The sequence below is a fragment of the Hermetia illucens genome, chromosome 6 (assembly GCF_905115235.1).
Source record: "Hermetia illucens chromosome 6, iHerIll2.2.curated.20191125, whole genome shotgun sequence".
In the NCBI taxonomy this organism is placed as follows: domain Eukaryota; kingdom Metazoa; phylum Arthropoda; class Insecta; order Diptera; family Stratiomyidae; genus Hermetia; species Hermetia illucens.
The window spans coordinates 16,864,875-16,883,480 of NC_051854.1; the positions used below are offsets into that span (position 1 = coordinate 16,864,875).

Here is an 18,606-nt window from a genome sequence, read left to right on the forward strand (position 1 = left end):
ATTTTGAAAACCCGCTGAGATAGTCATTATCGAATGACATCGGGTTAAAGCTGTAAGAAATGAGTATAATTAATAATGCGTCCTCAGCATATATTCACACTCCTAAAGTTAGGAAATTAAAAGATAGAAATCCATTTTCTTTCGTTTTGGAGAGGAACTGTTGAAATGATTATTTTTACTAACCACATTCTCCTCCTGACTTACGCCATCGCTCCATCTTAGGCAGGGTCTGCTTCGTCTTCTTTTTCTATCATAGATATTGCCCTTACAGACGTTCCGGGCTGGATCATCCTCATCCATATCGATTAAGTGACCCGCCCACCGTAACCTATTGAGCCGGATTTTATCCACAACCGGATGGTTGTAGTATCACTCATAGATTTCGTCGTTATGTAGGCTACGGAATCGGGGGCCCAAAAATTCTTCGGAGGATTCTTCTCTCGAAAGCGGCCAAGAGTTCGCAATTCTTCTTGCTAAGAACCCAGGTCTCCGAGGAATACATGAGGACTAGAAAGATCATTGTCCTGTACAGTAAGAGCTTTGACCCTATGGTGAGACGTTTTGAGCGGAACAGTTTTTGTAAGCTGAAATAGGCTCTGTTGGCTGACAACAACCGTGTGCGGATTTCATCATTGTAACTGTTATCGATTGTGATTTTCGACCCTTGATCGGAGAAATTATCAACGGTGTCGAAGTTATACTCTTCTATCTTTACTCTTCCCGTTTGACCAATGCGGTTTGATGTTGCTGGTTGGTTGGTTTTCGGTGCTGAGGTTGCCACCATATATTTTGTGTTGCCCTCATTGATGTGCAGCCCAAGATCTCGCGCCGCTCCTCGATCTGGATGAAGGCAGTTTGTATGTCTCGGGTGGTTTTTTCAATTATGTCGATATCGTCAGAATAGGCCAGTAGTTGAGTGGACTTAAAGAGGATCGTACCTCTTGCATTTACCTCAGAATCACGGATCACTTTCTCGAGGGCCAGGTTAAAGAGGACGCATGATAGGGCATCCCCTTGTCGTAGACCGTTGTTGATGTCGAATGGTCTTGAGAGTGATCCTGCTGCTTTTATCTGGCCTCACATATTGGTCAGGGTCAGCCTAGTCAGTCTTATCAATTTCGTCGGGATACCGAATTCTCTCATGGCCGTGTACAGTTTTACCCTGGCTATGCTATCATAGGCGGCTTTAAAGTCGATGAATATATGGTGCAACTGATGTCCATATTCCAACAGTTTTTGCATCGCTTGCCGCAGAGAGAAAATCTGATTTGTTACTGATTTGCCTGGAGTGAAGCGTCTTTGGTATGGGCCAATGATGTTCTGGGCGTATGGGGCTATTCGGCCTAGCAAGATAGTGGAGAATATCTTATAGACGGTACTCAGCAACGTGATGCCTCTATAATTGCTGCACTGTGTGATATCTCCCTTTTTATGTATGAGACAGATAATGCCTCGTACCCAATCGTCAGGCATTGATTCGCTGAACCACTTGGTGTAACTGGTCGCCTCCATATTTAACCAATTCCGCTGTAATTCCATCAGCTCCTGGCGACTTATGATTTTTTAGCCGATGAATTGCACGGACTGTTTCCCCTATACTTGGTGGTGGCAGTATTTGTCAGTCGTTTTCAGTTGGCGGGACCTCCAACTCGCCGATGATCTGGTTGTTCAGTAGCTCATCGCTCCAATATGCCCATTCTGTCGGAAATCAGATTTCCCTCTTTCTCTGCCTGCCCTGCTGACTTGTTGGTAAGACTTGCGCGCCTGGTGTGATTGCTCCCTGTACTTTTCTAGTTCACAGACTTGTTGGTTCTCCCAGGCTTCCTTTTTCCGTCTGTGAAGTCGCTTCTCCGCTCGACGAAGTTCGTGATAAGTCTCTGCGCGTGCCCGCGTTCTTTGAGAATGCAACATTACTCGGTGTGCAGAATTCTTCCGTTCCGTTGCTAGCTTACATTCATCGTCAAACCAGCCGTTCCCACTCCTTTTGCGGCTGGGGCCAAGTATGTTTGTGGCCGTATCAATGATAACGTTCTGCAGGTGGTTGTGAAGATCATTTGTTGATGTTTCATCTCCAGGTCCTCTGTTGACTGCGGTTATTGCGGCATCCATTTCCCTCTTATAGTTTGCGCGGAGGACTGTGTTGTGGATGGCTTCAGTGTTAACTCTCACCTGATTGTCAGAGGGGATTTTGGGTGGTGTTGTTATTCGAGCTCGGAACACTATGCCAATGAGATAGTGATCCGAGTCTATATTGGCTCCCTATATGTTCTGACATTGATCAAGCCTGAGAGGTGGCGAGGTTCGATCAACACATGCTCAATTTGGTTGAAAGTGGTCCCGTCTGGAGAGGCCCATGTATGTTTGTGGACCACTTTCCGCGCAAACTATTTCGTGTGACACTGGGACAGTCTTCGAGGATTCGTTCTACTGCCTCGTAGAAGGTATCCTTCTCCGACTCTGCAGTCTCCTCTGTAGGGGCGTGAAAGTTAATGAAGCTTACTTGCCTCGCAAACGCAGAGTGCATAGCCGTTCGCTTATGTTTTCAAAGCCGACAAAGGCAGGTTTCATTTTTGGCTGACTAAGAAACCTACTCCGAGCACATGGTTTCCTGGATGGCCACTATAATATATGGTGTAGTGACTCTTCTCCAGGAAACCGGTCCCTGTCCAACGCATCTCCTGTAACGCTGTTACATCAGCCCTATATTGGGACAGGGTGTCCGCTAGCTGCTCAGCAGCTTCATCTCTGTACAAGGAGCGCACATTCCACGAGAAAGTGCGCAAATCGTTATTCCTTTGTCGTTGCCGGTTTCGTCGTTGTGTAATCCGTCCGAGGCTCCTAATGTGGCTTCGTAACAAGTTGTTTTCCGTGTAGGATTGTCAGCCCTACCCAACCCCCAACCTGGAGGATCAGCTGGTACAATTTGTCCCGTTTTTAGGCGCGAGAGACTCGTCTCCATCCTTCTCCGTCTGCAGCTTTTCGTTAAGGAAGAGCTTCCAGCGATCACCACGTAGAGGTGGAGATAGGGTTTGGTAGTAGAGCTGTTGGTGTTGGTTCTGCAAGCGTTTTTTTCTAGGTTTTATGCTCCATCGTGGGTACCAATCCACGTTTCGCCCTGGGACCTATACTACCCTTTTGTTTGTTTGCTGCGACTAAATTTCAGAATCCGTAAATAGATATAAGAAATGGTTCAATTCAGTTAATGGATAGGAATATACCACCTGTCAATCTTATCTCTAATTAAAGTGTATCTTTCCTCGTTATTAGTATACCATTGCATCACATAATTCGGAGTTGTTGGTCTTTCAATGTGCTAGTTAAACTTTGAGAAAGACCAACAACTCCGAATTATATAATGCAATGGTACCCACTATCCCCCCAAAACATGTTTTTTTCTTATTCACTAGGGTTCACTTGTTCCTTTCATCAGTGCTAACAAGTCTGCTCATCAGTGGGTAATGGCTACATTAGTTTTTTAAGACTTATATCTAAATCCTGTAAATTAAGAAATATTTAATTACACTTTAAAGGCTTATTTATCTATCCTGAAAGAGGAAGAGATTTTTTAGTTTTTTTTTTTAATTTTTTTTTTTAAATAATGGTGAATAGCAATTGCCTAGATCTGAATTGAACCTAGTATCTACCGGCTGTTTGCTAATGAATAAGCTTTCGTAGGCATCCAGCTGGTTAATTTTTCTTACCTGTTTTAACACTTTCAAATCATCGGCGCTTATTTTATGGCCGCATTGCACGATATGTTTAGCCACCATAGATTTTGTAGGTTTTTGGGAGTACTTGACAACCAACTCTGCCTCCTTCATATGCTCCCTAAATCTAGTAGTTACCAGGTTTTTCGTTTGTCCGATATACACCTTCGGACAGTCTGAGCAAGCAATTTTATATATACCGGTCATCTCCTCTACCGTATTTTGGTCCTTTTCCCTAGCCAGCTGGGGTTTTAGCTGGTATATACGACTTGATCCTGTCAGTTGAATGTCGAATCTTTTCAATGTCCGTTTTATATGCTTGGAGAGATTTGAGAAGGTGACACTTGATCTTTTTAGTGCGGTAGAGGTCGATTTTTGGGTGTACAGTGTAGTGAGATTCATCATCATCATCATCAACAGCGCAACAACCGGTATCCGGTCTAGGCCTGCCTTAATAAGGAACTCCAGACGCTCCGATTTTGCGCCGAGGTCCACCAATTGGATATCCCTAAAGCTGTCTGGCGTCCTGACCTACGCCAACGCTCCATCTTAGGCAGGGTCTGCCTCGTCTTCTTTTTCTACCATAGATATTGCCCTTATAGACTTTCCGGGTGGGATCATCCTCATCCATACGGATTAAGTGACCCGCCCACCGTAACCTATTGAGCCGGATTTTATCCACAACCTGACGGTCATGGTATTGCTCATAGATTTCGTTGTTATGTAGGCTACGAAATCGTCCATCCTCATGTAGGGGGCCAAAAATTCTTCAGAGGATTCTTCTCTCGAACGCGGCCAAGAGTTCGTAATTCTTCTTGCTAAGAACCCAGGTCTCCGAGGAATACATGAGGACTGGCAAGATCATTGTCTTGTACAGTAAGAGTTTTGCTCCAATGATGAGACGTTCCGAGCGGAACAGTTTTTGTAAGCTGAAATAAGCTCTGTCGGCTGACAACAACCGTGCGCGAATTTCATCATCGTAGTGAGATTATTACGTTCTAACCTTCGTGCGTGTCTCCTGATCATCGTGTCTATGGTGGTACTGGTATCCCCGTTCTTCCTTGCAGTGTCCATTGAATTGAACGTGAAGGGGTCAAAGTGATAATCAATTCGGTAATGAGTGTATTTATCGTTAATTTAGGGTACACTATGCGTCATTAATGCAAGTTCTAAACCGAACTGAAATCTGGAGGCCCTTGAAAGGTTAACTAATTCAGCCAAACATATAACTTTATTTAAAATGGAAACAAAAGCTCCTAGAAAGTGTTGTCCAAGTCCTCCAACTTTGAGGTTGGAAATCCTCTGGACTCTCACTAGTGGCAGTGAAATCTGAGCCAAACCAGAGTAATAATCTCGGGCGAGCACAATGCTGACCACATTACCTCCTACCGTGTGCTGTAGTGTACCGTTACGGCCTTGAATGAAGTGCTTTAACACACTTCAAGGCCCTGATCCAATTGGATTGTTACGCCAACGATTATTATTATTAGTTTATAACCGAGTCCACACGGGTCACCATTCACCTCTTCGACCAGGTCCTGCCAACGGATGCCGGATTTTACCTAACACTAGCACTAAGTGCCAAGCCTTTAAGTTCGGACGATCCTACCTACTTAAAAAATAAAGGGGCGCTGGTCGTGGTGGTCGACCTTAGGCCAATGGGAGAATCCGTTGAGAACTCACTGCAACATCCAATACATGCTGGAAGCAGAACTATCAAAAAACCGGACATGTTCTCGTAATCAGCCCATGCTTGTATGCAAGGTTTTGATGGATAACTTTGCATACAGCATTATGCCTGATAATGTATTGGACCGCTGCCATAACAGTACAGCTAGAAATGACGTGGTCTAACGTCTCGAACGGAAAATCACAACTTCTGCTCTGGTCGTTCTCCACCCGTTCTTTCATGATGAACTTTTTATAAGCTCGGGTGGCGACCACGCCGTCCTGAATGGCACACATGAAACCCTCCGTCTCTGCAAAGAGTTCCCCAGCACACAGCCATCTGTTCGACAAATGCAAATCGACAAATGGCTGTCAAAGACAATTCACGCATTTACTGGGTATTGACTTCGACTTCCATTCATCGATCCACTCTTGGTCCGACTTCACCCCACTCAGAGGATTGAAAGATCGATCCTTCAAGTTTAGTGGAGTTAGCCCACAGTCTGCCTTACAGACAACCGCATGCAAGGGACTCGCTTGCACTAAAAATAAGCGCACAGTGAGTCGACTTGGCGATGATGTTGTGCCGCCACGTCAATCACGCCCCTACCTCCGATGTCACGAGGCAGGTCATCCGCTCCTCGGCATAGTTGTCCGTATCCGCCGCTGGACGTTTTCCAGATCGGTCTTCGTCCACGGCAACATTCCGAGTGTATAAGCCGGTGAAGGGATAGCGAATACATTCAACGCGCTTATGTTTTTCTTCCCCGAGAGATGCGATTTCAGCAGCAGCTTTACACGTCGCAGGAATTCGGACAGCAGAGCATCCTTCAGATCACCAACTCGAGATGGATTCCTTGTAGAATTCCTAGGTACTTGTAGAAGTCTGCTTCCGTCATAGCTTCGATGTGGAGGTCACCAATGCTATGTCCGGCATGCGGCTCGTGATGACCTTTGCGGATGACCTGGATTCGACACTTGTTTAATCTTATTTTCATTTTTAAATATTTAGATTTCATTCAACTTAAATGGCCATTGGTCTATTAAGGTGATACTTTTTCCGCAGGTTTTGTCCATCCGTTTTCCTCTACCTGAGCAGCGTTGTTCCAGCAATATGGCTACTCGAACTCGACAAAATGGAGCAACGAATGAACATCGGAAAGTACGCTGTAAATATCACCTTAGGAAATGTGGAAGCAAATTTAAGGCAACTCAACCAACTGTTTGGAGTCAACCTAGATGTGCCGCGTATCAAATTGGACCCAAAAATGTGGATAACTCTAATTGAACAATTTCTTATGTTAATTCTCATCATTGGGCGTTGGTTGCTGCCGAAGGGTGATTTAACAAGAGATCAATTAAGCCAACTTTTGCTAGTTTATATTGGTAATTATAAATCATTTGTAAAAAAATTGTTGCTAATACAACGAAACCAGAATTTAAATAAATATTGCTCGTTGGCCTTGCTCTTCAATGCCGCGGCAATTGATCCACAAAATTACATTTCGCATTGCTTGATTCAGTGCGAGCACCTGCTTCAATTTACTAACCAGTCAAGTTTCATACGCAACAATTAATTTACCCATTTGTATGGGCTTGACTGTATTTCACCTTCAAATCCATAATTCAGGTACTGCAGCTGATATCATTGAATTTTTCGATTCGTACAAGGACGAGTCAATATCGAATGTGCCTTTGCTTGTTTTACTGACGCTCGGAATCTGGTCCTGGAGTCTGATGCAATTTACAATCGTCCTATCAGCAACGCGAGCTCGGAAGCCTCGAGGTGGAAGCACCAGTAATCAGGATGAGTAAGCTGTCAAGGATATTTTTGAAATATTCACATGAAATGAGGATGGAATATTTAATTTCAGAACAAACGACTGTTGCAATGGTTGCTGCTGTGGAATTGATGTGTGGGGAATTGTCTTGAACGTTATATTGCAGGATGCTCCATTTCTGGCGTTTCGATTATTAATAATAGTTCATTATAAAATTATCAATTATATGAATGTGTTCTTCACGTGTAAGTAAAATCATAATATTATATAAGTATGTAGATAATAGCGGTTCCTTTTGAGGCATTTTATCTCTTCGCTGAAGTCAAGAATATTCTTTTCCAATTGTGGTTCTTTCTAGTCAATCCTTTTCTGATATTTTCAGCTCATTTTGGTAGTGTTCTATGATGTATGTACTGAAATCCCCAGCTACAAGAAACACTTGTGCCAGAGCACTGAACATTGAATATTTTGAGAAATTATTTTAAACTTTGGGATCAGCGGATTCGCTGGGAGTTCATTCTTTTCAATACTCTCCTAGTCGATAATGTCTGATGTGAGATCAACCGCGTAACAACCGGTGTCCGGACTAAGCTAGGCCTACCTTAATAAGGAACTCCAGACACCCCGGTTTTGCGCTGATGTCCACCAATTCGATATTAGGGATGTAAGCTGTCTGGCGTCCTGACTTACGCCATCGCTCCATTTTAGCCAGGGTCTGCTACGTCTTCTTTTTCTACCATAGATATTGCCCTTATAGACTTTCCGGGCTGAATCATCCTCATCCATACGGATTAAGTGACCCGCCCATCGCAACCTATTAAGCCGGATTTTATCCACAACCGGACGGTCATTGTATCGCTCATAGATTTCGTCGTTATGTAGGCTACGGAATCGTCCATCCTCATGTAGGGTGCAAAAAATTCTTCGGAGGATTCTTCTCTCGAACGCGGTCAAGAGTTCGCAATTCTTTTTGCTAACAACCTAAGTCTCCGAGGAATACATGACGACTGGCAAGATCATTGTCTTGTACAGTAAGAGCTTTCATCCTATAGTGAGACGTTTCGAGCGGAACAGTTTTTGTAAGCTAAAATGGGCTCTGTTGGCTGACAACAACCGTGCACGGATTTCATCAACGTAGCTGTTATCGGTTGTGATTTTCGACCCTAGATAGGAGAAATTATCAACGATCTCGAAGTTGTATTCTCCTATCTTTATTCTTCCCGTTTGACCCGTGCGGTTTGATGTTGTTGGTTAGTTGGTTTTTGGTGCTGACGTTGCCATCATATATTTTGTGTTGCCTTTATTAATGTGCAGCCCAAGATCTCGCGCCGCCTGCTTGATCTGGATGAAGGTAGACTATACATCTTGGGTTGTTCTTCCCATGATGTCGATATCGTCAGCATAGGCCAGTAGTTGGGTGGACTTAAAGAGGATCGTACTTCTTGCATTTACCTCAGCATCACGGATCACTTTCTCGAGGGCCAGGTTAAAGAGGACGCATGATAGGGCATCCCCTTGTCGCAGACCGTTGTTGATGTCAAATAGTCTTGAGAGTGATCCTGCTGCTTTTATCTGGCCTCACACATTGGTCAGGGTCAGCCTAGTCAGTCTTATCAATTTGGTCGGGATACCGAATTCTCTCATGGCCGTGTACAGTTTTACCCTGGCTACGCTATCATAGGCGGCTTTAAAGTCGATGAATAGATGGTGCAACTGGTGTCCATATTCCAACAGTTTTTCCATCGCTTGTCGCAGAGAGAAAATCTGATCTGTTGCTGATTTGCCTGAAGTGAAGCCTCTTTGGTATGGGCCAATTATGTTCTGGGCGTATGGGGCTATCCGGCCTAGCAAGATAGCGGAGAACATCTTATAGATGGTACTCAGCAACGTGATATCTCTATAATTGCTGCACCGTGTGATATCTCCCTTTTTATGTATGAGACAGATTATGCCTCGTTGCCAATCGTCAGGCATTGATTCGCTGTCCCATACCTTGAGCACAAGCTGATGAACCACTTGGTGTAACTGGTCGCCTCCATATTTAACCAATTCGGCTGTAATTCCATCGGCTCCTGGCGACTTATGGTTTTTAAACCGGTGAACTGCACGGACTATTTCTTCTATGCTTGGTGGTGCCAGTATTTGTCCATCGTCTTCAGTTGGGGGACCTCCAACTCGCTGATATTTTGGTTGTTAAGCAGTTCATCAAATACCCATCGCTCCAACATGCCCATTCTGTCAGAAATCAGATTTCCCTCTTTGTCTCGGCAGGATGAGCGTCGAGGTATATAAGACTTCATCCTGCTGACTTCTTGGTAAAACTTGCGCGCCTGGTGCAATTCCTCCCTGTACTTTTCAAGTTCACAGACTTGTTGGTTCTCCGAGGCTTCCTTTTTTCGTCTGTGAAGCCGTTTCTTCGCTCGACGGAGTTCCTGATAAGTCTCTGCGCGTGCCCGCGTGCTTTGAGAATGCAGCATTACTCGGTATGCAGCATTCTTCCGTTCCATAGCTAGCTTACATTCATCGTCAAACCGGCCGTTCTGACTTTTCTGGCGGCTGGGGCCAAGTATCTTTGTAGCCGTATCAATAATAGCGCTCTTCACGTGGTTGTGAAGATCATTTGTTGATGCTTCATCTCCAGGATCTCTGTTGACTGCGGTTATTGCAGCATCCATTTCGCCCTTATAGGTGTTACGGAGAGCTGTCTTGTGAATGGCTTCGGTATTCACTCTCACTTAATTGTCAAAGGGGATTGTAGGTGGTATCGAAATTCGAGCTCGGAGCACTATGCCAACGAGATAGTCGTCCGAGTCTGTATTGGCCCCCTATATGTTCTGATATTCATCAAGACTGAGAGGTGGCGGCGTTCAATCAGCATGTGGTCAATTTAGTTGAAAGTGTTCCCGTCTGGAGAAGCCCACGTATGTTTGTGGACCGTTTTCCGCGCAAACCAGGTACTTCCAACAACCATTTCGTGTGACCCTGCTAACTGAATAATCCGCAGTTCGTTATCATTTGTTTTTTCGTGTAAGCTATGGGAGCCATCGTCTCGCCTGAATACGGGCTTCTTCCCTACTTGGCTGTTAAAATCCCCAAGTATGATTTTAATATCATATCTGGGACAGGCTTCGAGGGCTCGTTCTACTGTCTCGTAGAAGGTATCCTTCTCCGACTCTGCAGTCTCCTCTGTAGGGGCGTGAACGTTAGTGAGGATGATATGTAAAAACTTGCCTCGCAAACGCAGAGTGCATAGGCTTTCGTTTATATTTTCAAAGCCAATAACAGCAGGTTTCATTTTTTGGCTGACTAAGAACTACTCCGAGCACATGGTTTACTGGATGGCCGCTATACTATATGGTGTAGCGACTCTTCTCCAGGAAACCGCCCCCTGTCCATCGCATCTCTTGTAACATCAGCCTTATATTGGGACAGGGTATCGGCTAGCTGCTTAGCAGTATTTGCTCTGGACAGGGAGCGCACGTTTCATGAGAAAATGCGCAAATCGTTAATCCGTTGTCATTGCCGAGTTCGTCGGTCCAATCCATCCTCTCCGAGGGTCCTTTCGTGGCTTCGTAACATCGGTTTTCCGTATAGGGTTGTCAGCCCTACCCAACCCCTAACCTGGAGGACCAGTTGGTACATTTTGTTACGTTTTTAGGCGCATGAGACCCCGTCTGCAGTTTTTCATGAAGAGAGAACTCCCAGCGATCACCACGTGGAGGTGGAGATAGGGTTTGATAGTAGAGCTATTGGTGTTGGTTCAGCAGGCGTTTCCCAGGTTTTATGCTCCATCGTGTGTACGAATCCATGTTTCGCCCTGGGTCCTATACTTCCCTATGACCGCAAGAAACGGTAGCCGGCTTAGGCCTTCCTTAGTAAAGAAGTGATCCGCCTACAGACGGTCGCGGTATCGCTCACAAATTTCGATGTTATATAGCCTACGGAATCGTCTTGGAAATATTCTTCTCTCCAACGGCAAATAGTTTGCAATTTTTCTAGTTAAGAAGCTAAATCTTCAAGGAATAGACTGGCAAGATTTTTGCCTTGTACAGTTAGGAGTTTAACCCTATGGTGCGACGTTTCCAGCAAAACAGTTTTTGTAAGCTAAAATAGGCTCTGTTGGCTGCCAATAATCGTGCAGCCCGAAATCTCGCGCCGCCTGGCCAATCTGAATGAAGATGGATTCTACATCACGGATTGTTCTTCCCAGAATGTCGATATCGTCGGCACTGGCTAGTAGTTCGGTGGACTTGAAGACGATGGTGCCTTTCGCACTTTATTTCAACATCAGGGATCACTTTTTTCGGGACTTTTATCCTAGACCGTTATTGATGTTGAATGATCTCTCTCTGCTTTCATCTGGCCTCGCACATTTTTCAAAGTCAGCCTAGTCAGTCTATTTAGCCGGGATACCGAATTCCCTCATGGCCATATAAAGTTCTATCGATCTATCTATCATAGGCGGTCTTGAAGTCGATGAAAAGATAGTGCAACTGATTTAGAGTTTGCATTGCTTGCCGCACAGAGAAACTCTGGGCCGATAATGCCTCGTTGCCAGTGATCAGACATTTATTCTTTATACCACACCATGATTTGATAAACCGCTTGGTGTAGTTACTTGCCTCCATAATCGGTTCGGCTGTAAGTCCATCCGCTCCTGACGACTTGTGATTTTTAAACCGCTGATTGCACATACTGCTTGTGCCTCGCTTAACCCATCGCTGCAATATTGTCACACAGTTGGAATTCACATTTCTCTCTTCGATTCGGCAGAATGTGCATTAAGATGAATCCATTCGTTAACTTATTGGTAATACTTTCGCGCCTGGTGCGGTTGCTCTCTATACTTTTCAAGTTCACAGACCTGGTGGTTCTCCCCAGCTTCTTTTTTCTATCTGTGCAGTCGCTTCTCTACCCCACAAAGCGCTCCTGTTGTTTGACAGTGCAGCATTGCCCGGTATGCAGCATTCTTCTGTTCTTAACTTCGGTTATTGTTGCATCCTTATGGGTATTACCGAGAGTGTTCTTGTGTGTGACTTCAGTGTTCACTTTCACCTGATTGTTAGAAGGGATTCGAGGTGGTGCTGTTATTGAAGCTGGAAGCACCATTATAATAACCGTTGGCGCAACAATCCATATTGGATCCAGGGCCTTGAGGTGTGTTAGAGCACTTCGTTCAAGACCGTAGTGGTATACTACAGTACACCGTTGGAGGCAATCTGGTCAGCATTGCGCTTAGAGTACCATGATAGTGATTCGAGTCTACATTGGCCTATCAATTAGGTTGAAAGTAATCCCGTTTGGAGAAGTCCACGTTTGTTTGTGGACTGCTTCTCACGCAAACCAAGGACTTCCAACAACCATTTCGTGCGGCACTGTTAGTTGAATAATCCGCAATCCATTGTTGGTTTATGCAAGCTATAGGAGTCAACGTATCCCTACTTGTCTATTACAATCTGCAAGTATGATCTTCACGGCATACCCGGGTATGCTTCGAGGATTTGTTCTGCTGCCTCATAGACAGTATCCCCCTCCGACTCTGCAGTCTCCTCTGTAGGGACGTGAACGCTAATGAGGTTTCTATTTCGAAATTTGTCACGCAATTATAGAGTACATAGCCATTTTCTTTTCCTACTCGATAGCCGCTATAATATATGATGTAGTGGCTCCTCTCCAAGAAACCGCTCCCTGTCCAGGACAATTGTTGTAACGCTGTAACATTTCTATTCCTATTCTGTGCAGAGAGTGCATGATCCCTAAGAAAACTCGCAAATCATTAGTCTTTTCGTTGCCGAGTCCATCGTTCTGTAGTCCTCTATGTCAGCCTTGACCTGGAGGACTAGTTCATCCTTCTCCGTCCTATGAACGGCAGCAGCCTTGTATTTTACCCTCTCCAACATGTTTCCCATGGGGGTTACGCCTGCTGATTTTTGCCACATTGCCAGAATTATAATTGTATTTTGATTAATAATTTAATTTTAGGTAAAAATACTCTTGTAATCCTTCTGCAACTTTATCGATTGTACGTTGTCAACACAGAACATTGCAAATCAAGTCGGAAGATTAAGAAGTCGAAACCAAAGAAGACAAAAAAAGCCAAGAAAAAATGTGATAGCGATTACGAAGACATATCCGAGAATATCTACATAATATCTGGGAAGTACGATAAAAGGAAAAACAAAAGGTGGGTTTTATACAGATTAAAACTGAGCCATATGTGTGCCTTTTATTGCTCTAAACAAAAGTATTTATTCTAATTATTTTCAGGGCTCGCGACGACAGCGATGTTGAGGCTGGAACAAAGGTTAAAAGTCGGAAGGATCGGTAAGATCACCTTTTTTTGTGAATTGTTGCACACCATTATTTTACAATATTAAACAATATCAAACTTTATAGAAGAACTCGTAAGGACACCGGCTACTCAACAGCCAGCTCGCAAAATACAACTGTGAAAGTAAAGAATGAGAAACAAAAGCAAGGGAAGAAAAGCAAGAGTAAACCTTCGAAAAAGTCCAGCAGTTCTGAAAGTAGCAGCGAAGTTGAAATCAAGAAAGATAAAAAGGATAAAAAGTAAGTATTCCAATCACGATAAGGACGCAATTTAAAAATCCTTCTACTTCCAGAAAGCAATCCTCAAAGGAAAAGCATTTTGAAGCAGTCACAGAAGAATCCAATAGCAGCGAAACTTCTTCGGAATCTGAAATTGTTGAGAAGAAGAAAACCAAGAAGTCGAAATCGAAAAGGGCCAGAGCTTCAAGTTCTAGTTCATCTTCTTCGTCATCTTCGTAATAGTAAGGACGAAAACTTGTATCTTTTTACAAAATTGAAATTTTTTGCCTTAAATATGTTGCCTTAAAGTGGAAAAAAATACTGTAAGCAACATAAAAAGTGACTTTTAGAGTCGAATCTAGATAATTCGTTTCGTCAAGGGAGTGACGATTTGGTCGGGAGTGCAAAATAAAGAAAATTAACTCTGGGGACCGCCAAACTTGTACGAATTAGCTGGACTTGCAAATAATCGATGTACTCATTATCGGTATGCCGCTGTAATATCAATCAATGTTAAACTTTTTAATTGGAGGAATAAAGGACCTGCAATGAAGAAGGGGACAACTGGTTCCCGAAATAAAGTAGTTTTTTAGCCAAAAAATGCAAAGACCTCTATTCTTTCAAATAAAATGATAAAACTTTATAATGTGCCTATTTGAAAAAAAAAATCAATATTAGGGGAAACATTTCCCAGAAATGAATAATAAATCAAGCAATAAAATTTACGGAAAAAGGCGATGAAATGTTAGGAAAACGTCACTGACTTATATGAGTCAGTAAATTTTGGAAATAAAAAATTGGTTAATATTTTAATTCGAATGCACCCAACGGTGATTAAATACCTAATGGTGATTCCATATACAAATTTGTATTCATAAAATAAGGCCAGAACGCTTGGGATACTTTGTAATTTTAAAAACTTGTACTAATAGGATGATTATAGCATTGAACCATGTATCTTATCTAAATCGATAAAATGAAGAGTTTATCATTTAGCAGAGAATCCCCTGCTCCCTTTATGTACCAAATTGATTTGTCGCACGATCTCCTCAGATTTGAATATTAAGCCACCAATAAAAGTGTTGTATAAAAGCATTCCAATGAAATATGGGCCACACATTAAGGAAGATCGGCAATTCAATTTCATGTTATGCCATGCAATGGGACTCATTATCCCAGGATGGTGGACGATTGGGTAACCCCTACAACCTTCTCGGAAAGTCGTGGGTGAGTTTAAGTACTTTACCGGGAACCGATAGCGATGGAGCGTGCGTCTGGTTGACCCGCGATGCCCCATATCAACCACATATCAAAGTTCATGCACGTTCTATTCAACCAGTAAATGATATATTCCAATAACAATAGCGCTTAATAATCGTTAAACAATTCATCGTTTGAACAAACTTCAAAATCTTCCACTTTTCCTCCCTACTTTCTCGCATTTCCTCAGTATCTGCCGATAATAATTAAGAGCTTCATGAAATTCAGACCATCTAAAATAAAAGACAAGTAGATGGATTGTCTGTCTTCTGAAAGAAATTGTGGTGATTATCAGAATGGTCCAGGAACACCTAGGCATCCTTAGAATGGTGAAAAATGCAACCTGATTTTTTGACATTCTTGTTAACTTACTGACATTTATCAATCATTTTTTTAGAATAACGACTTCTGCCGCTAACTACAAAATAAAAATTTATGGATAATATTCGCTGCTAAACATCAACTCTGACTATGGCCGTACAGTTGCTTTGCAACCCTCACTGTGGATAGACCGGTTTGCTGTTCTATAAGCATTTCGGACACACCCAACAGTGGGACATCAGGCAATACACTACCAACTCCTTTTCTTGAGCAATATGGCTCAAATTTTTGCTCGCCGTAGTTTTGGTAGTGTTCATTGACGATCTCTGTTTAATTCCTTCGTAATATAACCAAAATTCGTGATTTAGGATATACAACATAACATAAATCCAAACATTTGAAAGCGATATGTGTCGAAGCTTGTAACACGTGTCCTGCCTGTTGGGACAGGCTCAATTGTTTTGGCTAGTGTTGTCACAAAACGTATTGAAACATACTTGGGTTATCTAACCTACAACGAGTCTAGCAACACAGGGCCCAGTGTCCAAAAACCAAGTAACAGCTATCACACATAGGCCGAAGGCGTGGTCAATTCTCGTTCTCATGTACGATCTAAGGTCTTGGGCCATCTTGAATGCATTTTTCAACGTCTTCTTGACCGGATTTGTTGTTGATAAGTGCAAGTTCGGTTAATTAATTCATTTCTTTACTGTAAACCAAACTGTTATTACTAATTAACTATTGTTATTTCAAATTCACTTTGTAATTAAGAAGTACTCGTAGAATAAATACTTGTGGAATATTGAAAAGGATCGATACGGTGAGAGGCTGGCTGCAGACTGCCACAAGACCGGTTCTTGCACCGGCCTCGTGGCTCTCATTCCGCTTCGGTGGGTGTTTTCCGAGTTGCTCAGCCGTGGTTAATTATGTTGCGATTATTTTGGTGTGGAGCTCGAGCGAATTTCCACTAAGCCGCTCACACACAACAACGCATCCCCGGAGAAATGGTGTACGAGAAGAACTTAAAACTGCTCACCGACCCCCTGCCCGGCACCAGGTCGAGTTTAAATGACACTGGTGTGTTGTGTATGCTTAGGGACGCGGTTTCGAAACTGCGACCTGCATATCCTCTTCACAGTGGATGCTGGTCGGGAGCCGCTGCACCCACACATTTAAACTCGACACTCGTGGTGGGCCTAAGTGGGTCTCCCTATCGAGACTCAAGCCGTTTACGGGGCAATAGGTGACACCGGCAACACAACGCGTCTGAAGCCACGTTGTGGGATTTCATCGCTCAATCCACACAGTTTCAGCTGGGAGCGGAGTGATGTAGCGACACGCATCCCATAATGGGGGCATAAAATGTGCGAACCACACATTTGGGCACATTGGGCGTACCCATCGGCACTGTACCAACGGCACATCTGGCTGCTGAGCCACAAGACCCGCGCAGAATGGAATTTTTTTCTAGCCGTAGCCGCCGTGCCGACCTGACGGATGTATTCTGTTTTTTGGAGTCGTTGTTTATTTCCCCAAGTACTAAGTGAAATCTGTCTAGAATTTCGGTGACCAAAGGACAATCACAAAGGAAGTGCCTGAGAGTTTCCCACTCTTCTCTACAGCAACACGAATTGTAGGGTGTGCCGATTCTGGGGCCTATAAGTCGATGCCCCGTGCAGACCGCCGTTCAATGCGTGTCTGCACTGGCCCACTAGCCTGGAGAATATCACCGCTGAAGAGAAGATCTTAATGGTCGTTTCGCTGTCGGTCAGAATAGCTATGTTACGCCTAGGGCTCAGATAATGACCCAGTCCTCGACAGGCTTTAAGTATCCCCGTATTTCCGCTTGAAATACACTAGCGAATCCTGGGAAACCGTACGACTTGGATACAGTGTGTATATCCGAGAAAACTCCTCTACCGACTCTGTAGACCATCTTTTATCCGTACTGTGTCATAACTTTGCAACACGCCGCTGGTCTTCCAGTCTAGTCTAGTTGGAGAGTCCACACCAAAGCTTCTCGTGGAGTTCGGCTTGGGTGTGGCGTAGTCCGTAGATAATGCCAAAAGTTCCCGAGGTATTTAATTTAAGATGTTACTATGGCTCTAGAGCTTCGCTGTCCAGCATTCGGACTCATGTATTCTGACATAACTGCATGCTACAACGTATTTAATGTGGAGGTCTAGCGGGAGGTGGTGCAGGAGTACATTGAGAGCATCTGCCATGCAGAACTGCAGGATCTTGGAAATACCTGCACCTCGTTATACTGTAGTTCTTTAAATCCTATTAAACCTCGTTCTTTTGTACTTAGCGCCTGCCACCATACAATAGAACCATGCGTTAGGATGGGACGTACCATGGCTACAAAGCTACATCCAGAGAACCTTCCTCGGCCGAAGACCCCATTTCTACGTAAAGGTCTTTTAAGCTCGCAGTTCTATGTTCAATTTCCGAATTAGCTTCGAATCCAGGATTACACTCATTGGAGGAAAGAAACATTCTTTGTTCATTTAGCAGCGGGAGGTGGAATTCGTGTACCCTTGACTTAAATCACATTTTTTTTGAAACTCATCATCATCAACGACACAACAACCGATATCCGGTCTAGGTCTGCCTTAATAAGGAACTGCAGACATCCCGATTGCGCCGAGATCCATCTCAGGAAGGATCTACCTCGTCTTCTTTTTCTAGATATTGCCCTTATAGACTTTTCGGGCTGGATCATCCTCATCCATACGGATTAAGTGACCCGCCCACCGCAACCTATTGAGCCGGATTTTATCCACAACCTGACGGTCGTTGTATCGCTCATAGATTTCGTCGCTATGTAGGCTACGGAATCGTCCATCCTATACAGATTTCATCGTCGTAGCTGCTATCGGTTGTGATTTTCGACCCTAGATAGGAGAAATTGTCAACGATCTCAAAGTTGTAGTTTCCTATCTTTATTCTTCCCGTTTGACCAGTGCGGTTTGATGTTGTAGGTTGGTTGGTTTTCGATGCTGACGTTGCCACCATATATCCTCCGTCTTGCCTTCATAAATGTGCAGCCCAAGATCTCGCGCCGCCTGCTCGATCTGGATGGAGGCAGTTTGTACGTCTCGGGTCGTCCTTCCCATGATGTCGATAACGTCACCATAGGCCAGTAGTTGGGTGAATTTAAAGAGGATCGTACCTCTCGCATTTACCTCAGCATCACGGATCAGTTTCTCGAGGGCCAGGATAAAGAGGACGCATAATAGGGCATCCCCTTGCCGTAGACCGTCGTTGACGTCGAATGGTATTGAGAGTGATCCTGCTGCTCTTATCTGGCCTCGCAC

At 43.9% G+C, this 18,606-nt stretch overlaps 1 protein-coding gene across 1 annotated transcript in view; it reads left to right on the plus strand.

Annotated features, from left to right (window-relative positions):
- LOC119660549 (transmembrane protein 26) overlaps positions 1–14,518 on the plus strand; it is a 78,843-nt gene extending 64,325 nt beyond the window's left edge. Inside the window, exons 3-9 of the mRNA XM_038069189.1 lie at positions 6,442–6,761; positions 7,006–7,186; positions 7,250–7,401; positions 13,139–13,340; positions 13,424–13,480; positions 13,553–13,726; positions 13,780–14,518. Coding sequence (XP_037925117.1) covers positions 6,512–6,761; positions 7,006–7,186; positions 7,250–7,401; positions 13,139–13,340; positions 13,424–13,480; positions 13,553–13,726; positions 13,780–13,945 — 1,182 coding nt within the window. The 5' untranslated portion in view covers positions 6,442–6,511 and the 3' untranslated portion in view covers positions 13,946–14,518. The remainder of the gene's footprint in view (positions 1–6,441; positions 6,762–7,005; positions 7,187–7,249; positions 7,402–13,138; positions 13,341–13,423; positions 13,481–13,552; positions 13,727–13,779) is intronic.
- Positions 14,519–18,606: the final 4,088 nt, after the last annotated feature.